The sequence below is a fragment of the Astatotilapia calliptera genome, chromosome 5 (genome assembly GCF_900246225.1).
Source record: "Astatotilapia calliptera chromosome 5, fAstCal1.2, whole genome shotgun sequence".
Lineage (NCBI taxonomy): Eukaryota > Metazoa > Chordata > Actinopteri > Cichliformes > Cichlidae > Astatotilapia > Astatotilapia calliptera.
Window position 1 is genome coordinate 10,721,891 of NC_039306.1, and position 22,035 is coordinate 10,743,925.

At 39.0% G+C, this 22,035-nt stretch overlaps 1 protein-coding gene across 1 annotated transcript; it reads left to right on the forward strand.

Moving 5' to 3' along the window:
* The first annotated feature begins 482 nt into the window (after window positions 1–482).
* LOC113022120 (protein SSUH2 homolog) lies at window positions 483–19,818 on the forward strand. The gene is made up of 12 exons (XM_026167189.1): window positions 483–1,096; window positions 4,188–4,268; window positions 4,344–4,419; window positions 4,503–4,632; window positions 5,317–5,377; window positions 6,204–6,325; window positions 7,334–7,396; window positions 7,485–7,564; window positions 9,395–9,487; window positions 9,629–9,734; window positions 10,761–10,868; window positions 19,247–19,818. The coding sequence occupies exons 1-12, from the start codon at window positions 1,084–1,086 to the stop codon at window positions 19,385–19,387; spliced, it is 1,074 nt and encodes a 357-aa protein (XP_026022974.1). The 5' UTR covers window positions 483–1,083; the 3' UTR covers window positions 19,388–19,818.
* The last annotated feature ends 2,217 nt before the right edge of the window (window positions 19,819–22,035 follow it).

Here is a 22,035-nt window from a genome sequence, read left to right on the forward strand (position 1 = left end):
GAATCTGAGGGCAGCTCCTGTAATCACAACGAGAACAGAATCATCACAAACTGAAATATAAAGTTTATTTCTCAAAGTTCTGCACAGGAGCTGAAGCAGAATGCAGCCTGTTGCATTTACAGTATAATGCTTGTAATAAAAGTACACTAACGGTAATTAGTGACTGAGCAACCTGGGGCGTTTCTCTTGATTTCTTTAGTCAGGGTAAATTCATTCACCTGCACGGATTAGCTAAACGAACTTTTCAAAACAAGTTTCCCCGACAACCGAGTGCTCATCTTAGCTAGCTAGGTCTCAGGACCTAGCTAAGGACGGTATTAATGGATTAGCTTATAAACACGTTTAACTTACCGAAAAAGTGCACCGGGGCCTCGGGTCCTTTTGTCGGGTAGTCCAGTTTACTGAAGAACACCTCAGGCTGTCCATGGCGTTATTTTTCTGCCACTATTCTGAGCGCACTTAAAAAAATTGCAGGCGCTTAATTTTTTTTTTTACGTGCGCTCAGAATAGTGGCACAAAAATAACGCCATAGCTGTCAAGTTAAAACAGTCGGTCGTGGTTTTGTAACGTAAACGCTGGCCCTCTCTCTCCTACGCTCTATCTGCTATTCCCGAACAGAGATATACAAGTCTCTCCGTGACTGCAGCTGCCAGTCAAAGCTGTTATGATGACGTTACGCCCCAATTTAACATCACCGTGGTAGGAATTTGAATCAAACTTATGGGAAAGGAGACCCCTTGGACATAAATCAGCGTGATGAGAATTATTGATAACAAAAGAAAGAATCTTTGGAAAAAATGTATCTGAGGAGAATTAATTTATTTTAGTCTGACCTCAGTCCCATCCGCTAACATGGAGGAGGCGGGGTTTATGACCCATACTGCAGCCAGACACCAGGGGGCGATAGGGACGTTTTGGCTTCATGTTTTGGGCGTCGTCCACGTTTTCTACAACTAGATCCGCTATCCGTGCTCGTTGCGCGCTCCCGACGGAGGGGAAACGGGGGATAACTACTAAAACTCAGAGAGATTATAACGGATCAATAAAAATCAGCTGATAACAGCGTGATTGATCTGCAGCAGAATGAACAGCGCAGGTAAGAATTGAAACACAGGACGGCAGACTTTAGGAACTATCACGAAACCGACCACCAAACGCCTCCGGGCCATTAAACGCGCAAGCTCGGCTTCTGATAGTCCACCTTCGTAAATGTGTTTCGATTACAATCTGCATTCTTAGACTCTTGAAATTTCTTAGTCCAACGTGTGCATTTTTTCTCTATTTGCTTACAGTTGTGCAGGAGAAAAAAGTACTTTTGTGAAAGAAAAATACTTTGACAGGACTGAAACGCTGTTTCTTCTATAAACACATTCAGTGCGAGAAGATTAAGAAGTCAGAATCACGTTAAACCTCAGCATACACTAAACTGAATATATTTGCTGCTTTAATCTATTTCTGTTTTTTGTTTTTTAAGGAGTTTCAGTTGTTTTCTCTTTCGGACAGTAAACTCCAGATGAAACTCATTAACCCATCTGAACCTTATTTCCTGAAGAATTTAATGCAGATGTTCGCCTTTGTAGTAGCGACAGAAATTAAGTGAAATTGAAAAAAATAAAATAAAAAATCCGAATTAACAGGAACTTTCTGTTTTGTACATAGTGCAATTTGGGCAATAAGCAACAGGATTTTTTGTTTACATTTTTACAATCAAGTTGTTTCGCTAATTTCAGTTTTTTGTGTCTGGTTTTTTTTTTTTTCTTCAACTACTGAGCCCAGTCCTTCCTCGGTAATTGCTTGGGTGTCAGGTTAACATACTCATTCTTTTTTGAGATGCTAGAACAGCTGCAAGAGTAGTACAGAGAAAACTCCACAATCAGATGACCTCCCAGGAGCATGCACTGGGCTCAGGGAGGGGACACTGGAGGACACTGGGTGGGAAAACAGACACTCCGACAAATGACATAGGAAGCCAGAGATAATATATATATACACTGATGGGTGATAAGGGAAGTGGAAACACATAATTACATAGCAGGAACAAATTAGAACAAAACGGGATGCAAAGCTGGACACAGTGCACATGAAATAACAATTAACTAAATGAAAAACACGCAAGCTTGACATTGGCATAGAGATAAGCAAACCCAGGAACACACGACAGGCTGAAGAGACAAGGATGAAACAAATAGAAGAACATGGGAAGAAGTAAGGGAGACAAAAAAGAGACACAACTAAGACGCAGAGCGAGAGAAAGGGAGACACAGAGACAGATGTCAGTGATTTTGAATTTAAAAATGTGGTAGCTTATTGTAAACAAAATGGAAGTGGAGGGAAAATCTTGTGAGGTTCTCTGGTTTGATGGTTTAAAGTCATTAGTTTAATTGTCATGAAAGGTCATGAGTAAAAACGAGAACCTGTGGTGGGGTTTCGGTTGCCTTTTTTTACCTTTTTTTTTTTGATGAATAATGTTTTTTTCTTAATATGGTCCTAATATTCCTTCATAGGGGTAAAGAGTCTCATCTGTTGATGAGACTGTTAATTAAACTGAATACATATTATTCAGTTTTATTTATACAAAACCTAATCACAACAACAGTTAAGGTGCTCGAGGTGCTTTGTATTGGAAGGTAAAGATCCTACAATAATGCAGAGAAAACAAAAAACAACAATAACAACAATCAAACCACCTCCTATGAGCATACGCTTTGGTGATAATGGAAAGGAAAAACCTTTTAACTGGAAGGAACCCCCAGCAAAACCAGGCTCAGGGAGGGGCAGCTATCTGCCGTGACCGATTGGGGTGAGGGGGGGAAGACAGGACAAAGACATGCTATGGAAGAGAGCCAGTGACTAATTATAACTAATGAGTGGGGGGGGGAAATGGTGAGAGAAGAAGAAACACTCAGTGTATCATGGGAATCCCCCAGCAGCCTCGACCTTTTACAGCATAACTAAGGGATGTTTCAGGGTCCCCCGATTCAGCTCCAACTATATGCTTTATCAAAAAGAATCATTTTAAGCCCAATCTTAAAAGTAGAGATAGTGTCTGTCTCTGGAATGCAAACTGGGCGCTGGTTCCACAGGAGAGGGGCCTGAAAGCTGAAGTCTCTGCCTGTCATTCTACTTTTAAATATTCTAGGAACCACAAGTAAACCTGAAGTCTGAGCGCAAGTGGTGTAATGGGGTGATACCGTACTTTAAGGTCTTTCAGATAAGCTAGTCCAGCCTAGAAATAAAATTCAAATTTTATTTAAAATGTTATTTTTGTACAACTTAAAGAAACCCAGTTATAGCAGTGATTTCACTTCCCAGCAGAGAGACAGAGAGAGATCTCACAGTAGAGTACAGTACCACAGTGTGTATTTTCACTGTACTTATACAAAAGATATAACTGACCAATAAACGCTCTGCGTGCCTCTAAATTGCAAAGCACATGTGGGTGCAGTTGTGTCCTGGGCACTGTATTCATGGTAAATAGGCTGGTTCCTAGCGCTTTTCTACTCTACCTGAGCACTTTGTAAAACTTTCCTCATTCACCCATTCACACCCGGAGGTGCTTTCTATCTAACATTTACACATGTTCATGCTCCAGTGGATACATCGGACACAAACCTGGGTTTAGTAGCCCAAGGATATTTGGCATGAGCACTGGAGCTCGAATCACTGATCGAATCACCAACCTTCCGATTAGTCTATGACATGCTCTACCTCATGAGCCACCACTATATTCATCAGGTATTCATGAGACTTCGAGGTCCTAACATCCTATCCTAACTGGATAAAAAGGTGCTGGTTGATAAGCCAGGCTATACCAGTTAACTTTCTCTCCCTAAACCTATTCCGTCTTACCTTTCTTTAGCTGTTGAGAAGAAACCACACCACACTACCACAAAGATATTACGTGCTAATTAATAAGTTCCTCGGAAATATATATATATATATATATTTTTAACTTTGAATAGATTTGGAATAGCTGTTTCCCTTTCAGTATTTATCCCAAGCTAACCAGCCACCAACTAGAGAGTGGAATCAGTTTCTTGCCAAGACAAAATGTCAGACTTCCTAAGCTGCCTGGTCAGAGCTTTGGTTTGCATCAAAAAGTAAACATGGAAAGCTGGAGACATGACTAGTTTTAATTTCACCCAGAAGATTGGTTTGAATTTTTTGTTTCTTGTTTTTCATTCCAGCTATGTATCCACCTGTCATGGCACCCCAAGCCAACATGTTTGGCAATGTCCCAGGCTATGAAGGCACTGTGCCAGGAGGAGGTAAGAAAAGCCCGGTTCACATAATTCCTCACATTAATCCTGTTGCTTGGACTTGAAAATTTGTCATTGATGCAGGAGGTTTCCTGCCCCCTCCCATGCCCACGGAGCCAGTAGCCCCACCCCAACCTGCCCCTGAAAATCCTGAATGGAGGTACAACATATTACCTGTGTTTCTGAGCTGCTCACCAACCAGTAGAATATTCTGGTTTAACACAGAGTTTGTGTGTATTGTAGCATCCCCTCTCTTTCTGAGGATGAGGCTCGTAAGGCATTCAAGGAATTTGTGTCGTCTCATTGCTGCTACAGTGACGCTCCGGTCACTCAGGGAGTCATCACCTCCATGGAGCCATTCAACACATTTAGGGTGATTAAATGTTCCCTATTTATAATGCTGTCAGCATCAGTGATGCTGCGGACTGAGTTACCTCCATATCTGCCTTTACTATCTTGATCAGTCTACTAAAGACGTCTGGTTTGAACTCCTTTTATTCATTTTAAATGTTTTTTCCAAATATTTGACCAAAGGACATAATTGAATGATAATGAACTGTTGAAAAATTAACATGTGTAATGATTTTTTTTTTTCTCAGAAACCTGAGGGCTTTAAGTAAGTGTCCAAACCTACTGAAGCAGTAGTTTGCCAACCCCATGGCAGCAAATAATTGTGCAGTTTTGTGGGTTGGACAGTTTATTTCATTACAAATCTTCAGGGCTGTTGCACGTGGTCGAAAACTACACTGTAGATTAGTCTTACAGCAGGATTTGTTATGCAGTAATGCACACCACGCTGTTACTAGTAAGCTAACATCAGTTATTTCTACCTACAGTTTTATGCTAACGACAACCATTCATAATATTTTTTTGTTATAAAATATTTTCGCCCTAACTTGTTTCCCTCTTGTTTTTTTTTTAATCTACATGTGCATTAATACAACTTCATCCTGATCCAGAAACACACTGAAGGCTCACAAAGTTCGTTGTACGTTGACAGGGGAATCTTATCATCACATCCAGTTTCTCTTGGTAAAGTCAGTTTTCTGTTCCTTAGTACCGTCTAGAGACGTTCACTGAGTCCAGGTCAACTGAGTGGGCCCAGAAACCATATGAAGGTAAAAACACATTTTCATTTTATTCAGTCCAGAACAATTTACAGGCAGTCGAGAAACGGGTAAAAAAAAATCCCTGAACTAAAAAGGAAACATGGGGAAAATCACAGCTAGTGGGGCGACTAAATGATAAATACACAAGATAACGAGGGAAGAGGAAACGAGAGGGAGATACAAAAACAAACTAATCACAGAAAACTGAACAAGGGAAAGAAACTAAATACCACAACTGTTCCACTATGGGGAACAGATACATGAATATAATTCCAAACAATACCAAGATTTACTAAAAAAAAAACCTCAAAGTCACTTTCTAACAGACCCAGGACCATAACAGAAACTACATGGAAAAATGCCACTGCAAAATCTCCAGTGTTGAATTGACACTAGAAAGTGTCTATATAGGTCCACTCTTTTGAGTATTAAATGAACATTTTTGACAGTGTGATAGTTTTAACAGTAACCTAGTCAGTTTTAAAGGTTAGCAATGACTAACACTGAGCAGTGCTGATTTTCCAACACTGGAAAATAACTCAAAATGCTAGTAATAATCCAGTGTTAGGAAATCAGCACTGCTCAACGTCATTGTTAATCTTTAAAACGGACTAGGTTACTGTTAAAAATATAACACTGTCAAAAATGTTTAACACTCAAAAGAGTGGACCCATATAGACACTTTCTAGTGTCAATTCAACACTGGAGAAACACACTTGCTTCTGCTTTCATTACAACGAATTCCTCTTTTGGACATCGTTGCCTAATCCTTACCTAAACATCAGTTTGTTTGTTTTTTACTGTCACTTGCTGTGAGCTCTTGTATAATTAATAGGTGAGCCTGCTGACTTTTACACCCAACCTGCTCCACAACCGTGGGAGGTCCAGGCCACGCCCCCCAATCTCTTCAGTGACCATAAAGTGAAGATCCGGGTGCCATTCACATCCTCTGTCAAGGTGACTGAATAACAGAAGCTATCTATCAAAGTGCTGGTTTTAGCTTTAAGAGGGCTGACACAACTTTCATTATGTAAATCGAATTCCCCCCCCAATCACTGGACATGTATTAAGTACCACAGTAGCTTTGAAAACGTTTTTATGGTCTAAGGAATAGATTTCAGTGGTCCTTACATGAACTTAAGGAATTATCATGCTCCAAAGGTTTCATTGGGTTGCTAGTTGTCCATGGGATTTTTCTAGAGCTTTTTTTTTTTTTTTTTTTTTTTTTTTTTTTAAATGCATTGAGCTGACTCAAGTAATGGTTGGATATATAGGCACAGTAAAGCTGGCAGGGAACCTTGAAAAGATGTAAGCAGCCCTTTGTGAATTAAAGCTGTCAAATCTGAAAATGTTCCATGGGTTTGACAGGGTCTTGAAAGGACCGGAGGTTGTTTCTTGGGTTACCGATAGTGTTCAAGGGTTCTCAATACAGCAGTTCTTCAAGACATTTCAGTAGTGTCATGATTGTATGTGAAAATGACCCAAATGCAGAGTCAAAGGTGAGGATTAATAAACAACCTTTTTTTTTTCCGGCAGTGTAGAACCCCAAGGCTAAATCAACAGAACAACGATGTGTGTTAGGGATCATTGTCCTGCTGGAGCGCTCAGCATTTCAATCATGTAGCTGTTGTTTTGAGATGAATTTGAAGAATTTGCTACGTCCACCATCTTTAACAGCTGGTACATTTAGGTTTGAATGCCTCACCTTTACTAATCCAAACATACTTCTTGTCATTGTGGCCACATAGCTCTTTTTCTTTTCTCATTTGACTATAAAAACCTTTTTCTGAGCACATGCAAACTCCTACCACAACTTTATTTGCAGTTTTGATTTAGCTTGATCTCTGATTAGAAGTTAAGCTGTTAACATGGAATGTGTGGGAAGGTTCTAAGGATCTAAGGAGAAGTGTCTGTCAGTGTGACAATAATCTTATTATTAACTTTTTTGTGTGTGTGTGTTTTTAGGAATGCAACACCTGCCATGCAACAGGTGTAGAGCAATGCACTGAGTGCAATGGATGTGGAAAAGTAAGAAAATTCTCAACAATGCATAATAATTGCTGACAGGAGAAATCTGGTGGTAATGTTAAAAAAATGCTTATTTGTGTCTTTGTAGAAAGCTTGCTGGGTGTGTGATGGCACTGGAGTGAAGTTGGATGCGGCCTGCAGTCACTGCAATGGCACAGGCAAAGAAAGGTACTACTTTTTTCAGAACAAAACTATGCATACAACATTACCATAAATAAAAAGGCAATTATTACTTCAGAATATGAGTACATGTTTTTAGAGCAAATCAATCCAATGCAGTAAACTGGAGATTTTTTTAAAAAGGGACCAAAACAGCCAGGTTTTCTGTTTATGCATGCAAACCATTAATAATATATCTAGTTAGCCGTTCATTCATTCGGCATTCAAGTGCAATCATAACCAGACTTCCATTCTTTTTTCTTCTCTTTTTAAAATTTAGGTGATATAAATAACTGTGACTATAGATAAAACAGGGATGCTGAGTTTCTGTTAAGGTTGAGCCATATTTTCCTATCTGCAATAATAAGTGTATAAATTTATACGTGATTAAGAAAGCAAGAATATCAATATCAATGATACTACTTGGCCTAGCGTACTCCACAACAAGATAATTACAGACATTTCTGAGAATGAGAGCAGTGTGTCAGCCTCAAATGATGACTTCATACCTAAAAAGGGAGCTACAAGAGGGCAGACCAACAGCAAAACACCACACTTTTCAAAATATTCAAGAAAAACTGTTCCTGCTAAAAGTGGAAACAAGATGTTTGTTGAGTACAACAAAGCTGTGAAAGCACAAGTGGACGTGACATTAGCACTGGTCCCCCCCACACACACAACCACGAAAACAATTCTTGAAGCAGAGTCTGCTCCTGTGTGCAGAGCAGCTGCATCTTGTCTGCAGTGCAACCAGCAATAAAACCAAAAGAATCAACAACTGACTTTTTGATATCTAGCACTACAGACTTGCCTGATGAATACATGAGCAGAGATAGTCGCACCACAATCATCTGTGTCCTCTATCTGCATCCCGCAATAACTCAATTTTGATTTAAAAAAAATATATATATTTTTATTTTATTTTAAAAGACGTGAAGGATGGAATCTGTTAAATTATGTTCTGGAGGATGATAAGCAGCAATATTAACAGAATAAGCGTACACATACTCAGAAAATAATAAATGAAATACAGAAATATTAGAATTTAAAAAAAATAAATAAATCTGATCTAAGGAAACAAGAATGGTCCAACCCTTCCCTGCCAGGTAAATCCAGGTAAATCTAGAAAAGCACCTCCCAAAGATGATTTTAGATTATTACAAAGCTGATTTCAATTCACATTTAAAAACTCTTATTCGATTCAGGCTTGGCTTTAGGAACAGTTGAGTCTTGAGGAAATGAGTTTTGGAATAAGAATTATTTGGATGATGTATGTTCATGGATGTATGATTCAAGACTGATGTTTGCTAATGACAGCTTATCGATACAAATGACGATGCAGAGGTGACTGACATCCTCTGTGACAATGCCTGCATTGCCGGGCCATATGGACTCTAAATCAACACCACAGAGCATCGGCGGCTGCTTTTCATCTCAATGGTGCCCCAATTAAGCAGTGAATTTAAACGCATTCATTTGATAGTTCAAAAATCAGATCACAGATTACATCCACAGCAGAATGGGCCAAGCGAAGAAGAAGCAGCCTAACATTAGTATGAAGACCGCCTCCAAAACCTGGACCTTGCTGAAATAAAACCTTGATAGGCCCGTTTGTTGAAATGCAATATGGAATTTCCATATGTGGTCACACCTGAAACAAGAACATTGAGACTGCTGCCAGCGAAAACCAACTGTTGGTGATCAAATACAGCAAAGCAGCATACTGGTTATGTGGCCAACCACCTAGAACAACCACCAACTAGGGCCTAAAGAAGATATTGATGTGACCACAAAAAGAAAAACAAAAGGTTAATGTGTCACGTCTACGTTTGTGTTTAGTTGTAGTAAGTGTAATGGCAGAGGGAAAAAGGAGTGTCAAACCTGTAAAGGAAAACGCCAACTGCTGACCTACATCGAGCTCAAAGTGGAGTGGTGAGTACAAGTACTGAGCTGTTCCAACACTGGATTGCTGAATTATGTTTCTTAATTAACCTCGAAGAAACATCTTCAAGGTTTCTTGAAGATGTTGTGATTTGGTACATATATATGAATATAGTTATTGTGTGTATTTAGGAAAAACAATGTGGAAGACCACGTGGTGGAGCATAACTCTGGTTTAAAGACTGATAAGCTGTGCTCAGTGAATGGGAAGGAGCTGTTCAAGAACAGCCAGAACTTGGTATGCACACACACACACACACACACACACACTCGTCTGTGTGTATTTATATCCTTGTGGAGACATCTCATTGACATAATGCTTTCCCTAGCCGCTTACCCTAACCATCAAAAATGATTGCCTAACCCTGACCCTTCCCCTAAACCTAACCTAATTGTAACCCTGACACTAAAACCACATTTTGAGTCTCAAAAATGCCTTCAAACGAGGGCTGTATACAGGGAGTGCATAATTATTAGGCAAGTTGTATTTTTGAGGAATAATTTTATTATTGAACAACAACCATGTTCTCAATGAACCCAAAAAACTCATTAATATCAAAGCTGAATGTTTTTGGAAGTAGTTTTTAGTTTGTTTTTAGTTTTAGCTATTTTAGGGGGATATCTGTGTGTGCAGGTGACTATTACTGTGCATAATTATTAGGCAACTCAACAAAAAACAAATATATACCCATTTCAATTATTTATTTTTACCAGTGAAACCAATATAACATCTCCACATTCACAAATATACATAGGGTGTTGATGTCATTAGACCACACCCCTTCTCATTACAGAGTTGCACATCACCTAATATGCTTAATTGGTAGTAGGCTTTCGAGCCTATACAGCTTGGAGTAAGACAACATGCATGGAGAGGATGATGTGGACAAAATACTCATTTGCCTAATAATTCTGCACTCCCTGTAGTGTAGTATAGTAAACTACCAGTTTTTGGTCCCCATGAAAACCACAGACACACACACACACAGCTAATGTAGCTTCACACTTTTCAGTTCAGTTATTTCATACCAAAATATACACAATAAACTACATCACAGTAATTTCTACACAATAGTTTAGAATGCTGTATTCCAAATTTCGCATTTTAAAGATGAACTAATCTTCATAAGTAAAACATATTGCCACAGCAGGGGCTCACTTCAGCCAGATGTAGTTTAGGTAAACATAAACGTAAGAAGTAAAAGACATTGCTGGGGTTAGCTGTGTGTATATTGCATGTTAATTTCTCTCTTTTATCTCTCAGGTTTACCCGCTGTTTGGGTTTCCAAACCCAGGAGTCTCTCAGGCCTCTGACCGTCTGATCAAAGAACATCAAACGAAGTATGGCCAAACCTCCAGGATTCTGCAGCAGGTAGGCCGACACACAGCTCAAGAGAAAAACAAAAGGTCTATTCTAGTGTGCCTGTGTTGCTCTGCAATTTTGCCACCAAAATGCTTGTTGGTGGGGAGTTTCTCTCTTTATGTTGATTCATACACTCCCAGTCAGTTGCAACAAAACATGAACTACACAATTCTGGAAGTAACCAGAAATGTGTAGAAGAAACAAAAGCACCAAATGGGCCAATCACAGTGTCATGAGTGTGATGAGACACATACATTTACAATTCCAGGAAAGGTTGTGGTGTAATTTACAATGTGGGGTTTTAGAGGGGTTTGTTCTTATGACACAAGAAACGTTTTCAAAGACCTTCAGAGTGCAATGTTTAATTAAAATGAAATATTCCAAAGTTAAAACAATACTATGTAAAGTATCAGCGAGATTTTGTGAAATTAGTCCACATGTCATAAGGAGATATACAGTTTGATGGCCACATGTAGTGTTCTGTGGTGCGTCGTGACTGAAGGTGTCTTGAAATGAATGAATACATTTTTGAGAACACACTAATAAAAAAAAAACCTTGACCTTGCAAAAGACAACTAGTCGCTATTTCTGAACAGTATATAGTTATCCACTAGGGGTGCAACGATATTCGTATCGATATTGAACCGTTCGATACAGTGCTTTCGGTTCGGTACGCATATGTATCGAACAATACAACATTTGTAATTTATTTTATCAACTTTCCTTCTGACGATGCTGTCTGTGTTGAGCGCTCAGTGAATCTGCGTTCGACTACTCCGCCTAGGCTGCACTGTCGAGCGCAGATCCACTGAGCACTCAACACAGACAGCATCGTCAGAAGGAAGAGCGCAGGGCAAGCTAGCAAGACAGAAGTTAAGCTCTCCTTGCAACATGGACCTCCCCCACTCTCATTCAGATCTGGCGTTTGGAATTATTTTGGTTTTCATGTGACGTATGACCCTGAAGGTAAGCGAGTCATGGACTAAAGTAAAACAGTATGTTGGATGTGCCATGCAATGCTCAATTACATGGGTGGGAACTAGTGTGTTAGCGCAGTTAGCTCGTTAACGTGTTGGCCGTCTAGCCCCATGCACGGGGCGATCGGCGGTAGCTCGTTAACGGAGATTTGCCGTGTTGTGGCGTTAAGGTCATTTCAACGAGATTAACCTGAAAGCACTAGTGGGAACACAACGAATAAGACTGCACATTTACGCCGACATCATCCTAGTGCAAAGACAAAAACAACAAGCATGCTACTAACTTTAGCCGAGTCATTTAGACAGCTGTTAGCACATGATTCTCCTTATGCTGCTGAGAATATAGCCCAGAAGAAGCAGATAGTATAGCTTTTATTTTGGAAAGAGACATTTCTCTGTAATAAACTCTCTTTTCCAAAGATGAGTGATTCCTCAATCAGATACAGGGCTCGCAAAATCGCTAGCCCGACGTCCTGGGGCTAGCGATTTTTTTCAGACGGGCTACCAAAATCTATCTCTGCCCTGCCCGTCGGGCTATTGTAGGAAGGAAAAATATATGTCAATGCTTTTGCATTCTTTCAGAAATGTAGCTGGGTAATTATGTCATTGGCATCGGTGAGCCACTGCGTTTAAATTTGCGCTTGTTTTTTTGCTTTCACTTTGCAATCGTGCGAACTGTGTATAGAGAGCGACAGCACTGATCTGTGAGTGATGATAATTTGTGCACCAATTCCTCTGACATCGTCTTATTAATTGTTAGCTTACTATGCAAACATGACAAGTGAAATCTCCCGCAGCTTAAACATGTGAGAGGTTGATCGCGCAGAGAATCGCTGAGCTTATGTGAGTCCATGTGTAAAAGCAGCAGGATATATATTTTAGTTCTGCTGAGCCAAATAAGACAGGTCAGGGTGAAGAAGTGACAGCCAAAGAAAAGCTTACCACAAAACAGAGAAGTTATGACAAATGAGACTATAAGGCAAAAAGAAAGTGCAGCTTTATGGTTTCATGGACAAAAGAATTTCTGTGGCTGCAATATGACGAGCTAAATAACCAGGGCTGCACATAAGTGGTCCGCAGGTGCGCATTCGCTGTCAAAATAAAAAACACGCACAAGGGTTAGGGTTAAATTTAAAAACTGTACTTTTGAGTTAAAATATATATTTATAATTTTAATAAATGACAAATTAAAAAGGCATGAACATTTTTTTTGTATCGAAAAAATATCGAACCGTGACACCAAAGTATCGAACCGAACCGTGAATTTTGTGTATCGTTGCATCCCTAATATCCACCTACCCAAAGGAATTGTTTGTCTGTTAGCAGTGTAGTGTTAACAATTTTCAAGATATCATTTTCAAATTGATGGTGATGATGTTGTGATGGTAGATGCCAAGGACAGCTCGAGCTGATTTAATTTTGGTGAAAATCAGGTCGAGGGTCACATAAAATATGTAAATCAGCAAAAACATATATAACCCACCCAAGTTTTTATGGATCATCTTCAAACTTCACAATAATATAAAAGGCTTTGGGGGGGGGGGCACGAGTATCTTGGTTGACTAAACATTTGGCCTTGACCTTTATTGTTAGCACCCAATGTCAAAGTTGATCTTGAAAAACGATTTCAAAAAACCATATCAAGTAATACATCAGGGGATGGAAACAACATAAAAAAAAAAAAAGGAGTACAATTCACAAAGAACATAAATTCAAGGATTTTGTTCTATTTAAGCTAGACTATCTACTGGGGATGGACCGATCCAATATTACATATCGGTAATAAAAAAATGTAATCAATCCATTAAATATCACGAAAGCGCCTCAAAGAAAAACTTGCGCCATGGCGTAACTCAACTCATAGCACGTCGGAGCAGTATGCGTCATGTGATAGAGCGGCTGTGGCGTGCGAGACCTCTCGGTGGTCTGGTTGAGCACTTGGCGTCTCGCTACCAAACCGGCATTTCATCTCCAAGAAAGTTATCCCAGAGAGAAGAAGTGTGTAAGTTAATGTCTGAATGTTTGTAAAGCATTCCCACGTTAAGCATAACAACCGATATATGGAGCGACTGCCTCTTCTCTCTCTCTCCCTCTCCTGTTGCTACTTCAATCATGAAACTGATCGGCTGATCGGCTTTTCTGTCGCAAGTCCCGTCTCCCTTGTTTGTTTTTGGCCCACTTTGCACCAGAAAAAGGAAACCAGCGGCTAAACAACAGCAGCACGTTTGAGCTTATAAGCTGTTGTTAGAATGTTGTACTGTTTATAAGGTTGGGGAAACCTGCAGTCAGCTGAGCCTGAAGAAGTCACTTGGATGAGTGACGAAACGTTTCTCCCACAAAACGCTACGTCCAGATGAACAGAATCAACTTATGGAGATTAATATTACTTTCTAGACCAGGATCCTTTTCTACGTAGCTGACGGCTGGTAACTGTGCAGGGGCGGGTCTAGCAAAGTTTAGCCAGGGGGCAGGTAGGGCATTAACAGGGAAAAGGGGGCACAAAGACATGCTTTTCCATCTTATTCTCATTTAAAATGTCGAGCTTTTAATACATAATTATCTGAATCTTACACCCAAAGTTTTCATCTGATGTAAATGTATAGAAATCCATTATTGTATATAGGAACTATTAAGTCAAATTTATAAGCTACAGTACTTTTTCCTTTGGAAAGGTACCATCTGTGCAGTCTGCAATTCTGTTGAAGAAAGATGTTGAATCTATTTAATTATTGTAGAAAAATAATTGATTTCTGTGCATTTTGTTTTTTTGGTTTTTTTTTTACACGTGCATTAAATTAAATTACGTCGATTAAGCATCACGAGGCAGAGGGTGGGGAGTGGTTCCCTATTTATATTGCTGGGAGTTTGCAACCCTATTAGTTAGGTTGCTTAATATTTCCACTAAGTACTCTTTAAAATACCAGAATAGGGAGGATGGTGTAGGTTTAAGTTTATTAGATTGATCAGTATTGCTGAACTAGTGATGTGCGGATCGATCCTGAAATATCGATTCCTCCGATACATAATCATTTATGTTCTAGAATCAATTCTCACATTAAAATATCGATATTTTAGTAATTTAGGGTAAATTTGTAGTTTATCATTAACAGGAACACAGTGGAAAGAAACTATAACATTCAGATCTTGTCTACATTCAAAGGAACTACTTCCTCTTTCATAGTGATGTGCGAAATACGGCTGTATAAATGTCTCGCAGCCCCTTGGCGTGCGCACTCACAACAATGGCTGAGCGTAATTGTGCGGACATATTTTACCTCCACAAACAGCTGAGACATGGTTTGTGATACATGTGGCAAAAAAGTGCTCCAAGAGTGAGGTATTGTGGCCATACTTGAGACCTCAGAATTAGAGATGGACCGATCCGATATTACGTATCGGTATCGGTCCGATACTGACCTAAATTACTGGATCGGATATCGGAGAAAAATAAAAAATGTAATCCGATCCATTAAATATCACGAAAGCACCTCGCAAAACTTGCAACACGTCGTAACTCACCTCAGAACGTTAGCAGTCCGAGCAGTATGCATCACGTGATAGAGCAGCTGTGGCATGCCGGACCTGTCGGTGGTCTGGATAGCATGTGGAGCTTCGCTAGCAACCTGGCATTTCATCTCCGACAAAGTTATCCCCGAGAGAAGTAAAGCAAGTGTGTAAGTCCATCTCTGAATGTTTGTAAAGCATTCCCACGTTAAGCTTAACAAGCGACTGCCTCTCGCTCTCCGGCTGCTACTTCAATCGTGAAACTGCTTAAATGATCAGCTGATCGGCTTTTCTGTCGCTAGTCCGTCTCTCTTGTTTGTTTTTGGCCCACTTTGCACCAGAAAGAGGAAACCAGCGGCTGAACAACAGCAGAACGTTTAAGCTTGATAAGCTGTTGTTAGAATTTATTTAATATTTCTTTCTACACCAGGATCTTTTTCTACGTAGCTGACGCTGGTAACTGTGCAGGGGCGGATCTAGCAAAGTTTAGCCAGGGGGGCCGATAGGGCATGAACAGGGAAAAGGGGGCACAAAGACATACTTTTCTTTCTTATTCTCATTTAAAATGTCTAGCTTTTAATAAATAATTATCTGACACCCAAAGTTTTAATTTGATGTAAAATGAATAGAAGTCAATTACTGTATATAGTGACTATTAAGTCTAATATATACCCTAGTAAGCTATAGTACTTTTTCCTTTGGGAAGGTACCATCTGTGCAGTCTGCAATTTTGTTGAAGAAAGATGTTGAATCTATTTAATATTTCTTGAAAAATAATTGATTTCTGTGCATTTTTTTTCACACTGCATCAAATTAAGGTTGATTACGTCGATTAAGCATCATGAGGTGGCGCGTGAGGGGTGGTTCCTTATTTTTTATTTATTTATTTTTGTTGCTGGGAGTTGGAACCCTATTAGTTAGGTTGCTTAATATTTACGCTAAGCACTCTTTAAAATACCAGAATAGGGAGGATGGTGTAGGTCTAAGTTTATTAGATTGATCAGTATTGCTGAACTATGAAATATTTTTTTTGTATACAGGTATAACAGAATAGCTTTAGTGTAGTTGTTGTTATAAACTTGAGTATGAACTTGCAGACTTGCAAAATGCAGCAAGATATTTTAAAAAACAGTTTTGTTGATTAAAAAACACTATATCGGATTCATATCGGTATCGGCAGATATCCAAATTTATGATATCGGTATCGGTATCGGACATAAAAAAGTGGTATCGTGCCATCTCTACTCAGAATTAGGGAGACATTCAAAATACATTTTACAGTGTTTATTCATCGGATAAAATGCATTAAATGTCACCTTTATTATTGGCCGGCCCGGAAACAGCGAGGGTGTCCAAATTCAGAAGCTGCTTCCACCTGAGGACCCGGCCTTCGTGGTCTAAAGAAAGCCGGGTAGTACGTCACGAGCTCCCTCGGTGAAGTGAAACTCTGCCGTCTGCTCCTTGCTATCTAAAATATAACAGGGCGCTGGCGTAAACTCTCGACCGTCTCACACTTTGTTTAATTAGTTTTCTGTTTAACGTTTATTCAGCTGTGTAAAAACCCTCCCGAGGGATTAATTAAGTTAAATTTAATTTAATCTAATCTAATAACTTTAATCTCAGCCAAACTGATTTGCTCATGAACAAATAAAACACTGAAAAAGCCAAACAATAACATTTTTAAGTTATCAAAGTGACTTATATATCATGTTTAACCCGAGTAATGAAAGACCGCAGGGGTTTGAAGACGATGTGTCGGTCGGTTCAGATATTTGAAGTTTACACAGCTACATTCTCACCTGAAAATATGTTAAAAGTTTTTTTGCGACCCAGAAAGAGAAATAAGAGTGTTACGACCCCCTCTGCTAGGCGTCAGGGAGGGAGTAACATACACGAGCCCCCCAACACAAAACTGAGTAAAGCAAAAGGTTTTAATTACAAACTCTAAACAGAAAACCGACAGGGCTGTGCAACAGACCACTGGGCAGACAATTATTACATAAAGAAAGAACAGTCACGAGTAAAAGTTAAAGGGTAACTAAGGCAGGCTGGCCGCACACAAAATAAAAGCTAGGGTTTTAACTAAGGCAAGCCAGCTTCACAAAATCCTACTCACAGCCCGCTAGCAGCTCAAAACTCTAATCAGGCTAAGTTTAAAGCATGCACCAAGGTTCGACAAAGTTCAGCAATATGAATAAGTTCAAAAAAGATCGACGAGGGAGGCACGAAGGGCAAACTGCATGTTCAGTCCTAAGCAGCAGCCACTGAGTGAAGGACCTCCAGCCTTTTGTAGCCACAGGTGGGTACGATCAGCCACTGATTGCCTCTTGGAGCATCATGGGATCCCGGGGCAGCCAATCGTCCGTGTGGTCTGGCACACTTCATTCTGCATAAGAGAGGGTTGGCACGGGTCTCCCAGTAACCAATCACACACAAGTCCTGGAACACATTGATTTACCTAGAGGAAGGCGGGGCCACCTGAGGCCGGAGGCCGTAACAAGAGTAATATTAAAACTAAGTCGCTGCCGCCATTGTTGGAAACTGGAATTGGCTGGGCCGCGCTATAAATTCTGCGATATGGTTTTTCAATTTTGTTGTCCGGGTGGAAAATCGGGAGAAATTCAGGAGAATGGTGGCTCCGGGAGATTTTCAGGAGGGGCACTGAAATTCGGGATTCTCCTGGAAAAATCAGGAGGGTTGGCATGTATGGTTGTGGCAACATCACTAACCTTGTCAAACACCTCAGAGTAAATCATATCACAGAATAGCGTATGTTGAGGCGAACTGAAGAGGAGGAGAGGGACAGGTGACGTCTCTCACGGAGTCCTTTAGTGCTGCAGGCAGGCAAGGTGTTCAAATAGCACACAACTTCAGTTTTTTTATTTCTATATGATGTACTCTGCATTACTAAGTGATAAGAACAAGAAATCTGATGTCCTGTAATCATTATGACGCTATAATTTGAGATACAATAAATAAAATACGTTTTTGTACAAAGTATCGGTATCGGATCAGTATCGTCGATACCACCCTGACGATTACTTGGTATCGGATCGGAAAGGAAATCAGTGGTATCGCACATCACTATGCTGAACTATGAAATATTTTGGGTGCAGTGTATTTTTTGCATACAGGTATAACAGAATAGCTTTAGTTTTTTTTTTTGTTTAAACTTGAGTATGAACTTATACAAAATGCAGCAAAATATTTAAAAAACAGTTTTATTGATTAAAAAATACACTATATTGGATTCATATCAGCAGATATCCAAATTTATGATATCGGTATCGGATATAAAAAAGTGGTATAGTGCCATTTTTACTATCTGCTGATGTTTTTGTGGTACAGCTTGTGATATTTGCTCAATTAAACATGAAAGTTAAATGGAAATAATCACAAAAATGAAGAAAATCATAATCATTTAATGTTAAAAAGGATTCAGTTTTATTTTAGCATTGTTGTGAAAGATAACTATATACTATTTAGAAATTTTCACTTTCTGTCTTTTGAAATGGGAAGTTTTTTTTATTAGTTTGCTTTCATATATAGGACTTTGTAGTAGTCTTGCACTTTTTTCAAATTTTAAATATTTAGATATTTATTTTTACATATTTGAACATATTTTAAAAACATATTTTAAAATATTAGGCTTTTATCTTTAATAGTCTTTGAGATAGTCATGTTCAATCATTGCCACAAATTTCAGCTTGTGACAAATGAGTCACAGCAATCATTATTAATATTTAATAATGATCTACCATTTAATGTTTATGCGAATCAGAGACGGTCAAGACGTACGACAGAATGAGGCTGATGTGTTTCCTTTCCTCCAGCTTTTAGTCTATGCTAAGCTAAGCTAATGCTTTCCTACTCAAGCTAACACGCACCTCTATCTCTCTCTTTCAGAGGCAGACGGTCGAGCTGATCCCCATCACCAGGGTGAACTACGAGTGGAAAGACAACACCCACGCCTACTATGTGTACGGCAACGAACACAAAGTCAATGCTGACGACTATCCAGCAACCTGCTGCTGCGTCATCCTGTAGACTGTTCTCTTCTTTTAACATCAGCGCATGAAATGTTTATTAAAATAATTGTTTTCATTTGATTTATGAAAGCCAAAACAGCATCCCACATCATACCAAAGTAAACATGGTGGTGGGAGTGAATTAAATTAAGGATTTGAAGTAGCTTAGTCAAAGTCCAGACTGAAATTCATTTCAGATGCTTTGGCATAGTCTTAAATATGCCAAAATCACGAGTTAGAATCTCAGTGGTCAGGGGTCACGCTTTCTGAAAATCTTTGTCTACAGTCGCCAGTATTTTAGCATGCCATGTCCCCCTCTGGACTTTTTTATTCTTTTCTTTTTCATGTTCATTGAAGCATATCATACAGTGTCTGTTGCATTTGCTAAACATCCTACATATGTAAAAGAAACGAGGATCAATATAAAGGTTAATTATTGCTTAGCTCTAAGTCTCTATGAAAAGCTTCTATATTTGCTTTTTTATTCACATGTTTTTCTGACAGTCTGTCTTGTATTTAAATGCATTCTGGGAGAAGGAAGGAAGGAAGGAAGGAAGGAAGGAAGGAAAGAAAGAAAAGGGCTCAGTTCATATGGCCTGAAGCGAGTTGGTGACTGAATGACATATTAGTAGCTCGACTCCGTTTTCTGCTCACCTCACTTTAGCAGACCAATATGGGGTCCGCATTACAGCTACGCCAATCCGTCTGTCAATCTGCCACAGTGTCTTATTCATCTACTGTGAAAAAGACAATGAGATACTTGAACTCCTCCACTTAAGGCAGCAACCCTGAGTTCACCATGCACTCCTTCCTTCTATAAAAAATATCTGATGTGAATTTTGGGGGGGTTGTAGGCGCACCTTATCAGCATTTGAAAATTGTAAAATATGAAAGATTTCAAACATTACAGTTTTATAATCAACTGTAATCAGTTAATTAAATGATTGAATGTGTCCATAAGTATTTTCCAGGTGCACATCTGACAATAGGAGTCACAGTAAGACCCCTCACATCTTTAGCTTACATAATTGCAACCATAGACTGTATATAAAAGCTCATGCTAAATAGCTTTTTAAACTCTTCCAGTTGCTAAATGTAGTCCAGATGTAAAGACATGTATAAGAAAATGCCCGTTAGCTGCCTTTCTCTGTCAGCTCAGTAGACTTTTATGATGGAGTTAAGTTTAAGTTGCTAATCTCTGGTCTTACTGAGTACAGCATGATGTTGCATTGGTAATTATAGACACCACTACTGTCAGAAAGGAGGATAAAACACGATATACCTCAAGCCAGTGTGTGATGTGTCTCCTTTCTCACATCAGGTATTAAAACACCAAGACAGCAGCAGTCATAATCATCAACTTAAGGCTTTGAGTCTTCACATTGGAACTTCACTAATCAATGCAGAACATTGACTATATCCATCTATTATATATCGTATGTCTGCAAAAACTAAAGAAATACACAAAACCACACAACCCTTTAGACTGCCTTTCTTCAAGACTGCAAAAATCCTGTAGGAGGCAGTGTCCGACTCAGAGGGTCTGCTCTCTGCTGGCTGTTACTTATCTATGATATTCAGGATGAAATTATTTCTGTTTAAAATAGTCTACTGTTAATGTTTAATCAGTCATAAAAATATTTTTATGTGCATTTATTTTTTTATGTGCATTTACTTAAATATGTATTCTGTTAACCATTTGAAGATTTTAGTTTTGTTTTTAGTTAAACAGGTTACACAGTTCTTATTTTGATAATATAACCAACAACTTTTCTGTTTTATAATTTTGTTTCTTCTGAATGTAACCCCTAATGCCAGATTGTTCTAGAAAAATATGCATTTAAAATATGGACATAACCATTTAGTAAGTGGAATGCTCTTTTATCTGCATAGCCTGCCTTACCTTCATACAGGTACATTTTTGCTCATAACCTGGTGGGCCTGATCATGTTATTACATGTTATGATGTGTTATTACTGTGGTTTATTAATGATATGTTAATCCTTAAACTGAAAAATAAACTCTGAGACTCATCTGCTTCTTTCCCATATTTCCACCAAGCTGGGGATGCATAAAAATGATGATAAACAGAAAGAAGTGAAGATTTTGTAATATGTGATCCTTTTGTCCCTCTGTGGGGGGTTACTCCCACTAGGTTTATATCTGGGACTCTCCACCATTTGACCTTAGAACTGAAGAAGCTTCTCGGATGAGAGGTGAAACGTCTTCAAGTAACTTAAAGAAGTCCAGACGGTTTTCTTTGCAAGCTCCTTTGACTATTAGGCAAGTTGTATTTTTGAGGAATAATTTTATTATTGAACAACAACCATGTTCTCAATGAACCCAAAAAACTCATTAATATCAAAGCTGAATGTTTCTGGAAGTAGTTTTTAGTTTGTTTTTAGTTTTAGCTATTTTAGGGGGATATCTGTGTGTGCAGGTGACTATTACTGTGCATAATTATTAGGCAACTTAACAAAAAACAAATATATACCCATTTCAATTATTTATTTTTACCAGTGAAACCAATATAACATCTCCACATTCACAAATATACATTTCTGACATTCAAAAACAAATCAGCGACCAATATAGCCACCTTTCTTTGCAAGGACACTCAAAAGCCTGCCATCCATGGCTTCTGTCAGTGTTTTGATCTGTTCACCA

What these genes read in the sequence shown, in the direction of transcription:
- LOC113022120 (XM_026167189.1), top strand. An exon ending in AGTGCAATGGATGTGGAAAA is followed by an intron (nt 7,397 to 7,484) that starts GTAAGAAAATTC and finishes GTGTCTTTGTAG; the next exon opens with AAAGCTTGCTGGGTGTGTGA. An exon ending in CCTCCAGGATTCTGCAGCAG is followed by an intron (nt 10,869 to 19,246) that starts GTAGGCCGACAC and finishes TCTCTCTTTCAG; the next exon opens with AGGCAGACGGTCGAGCTGAT.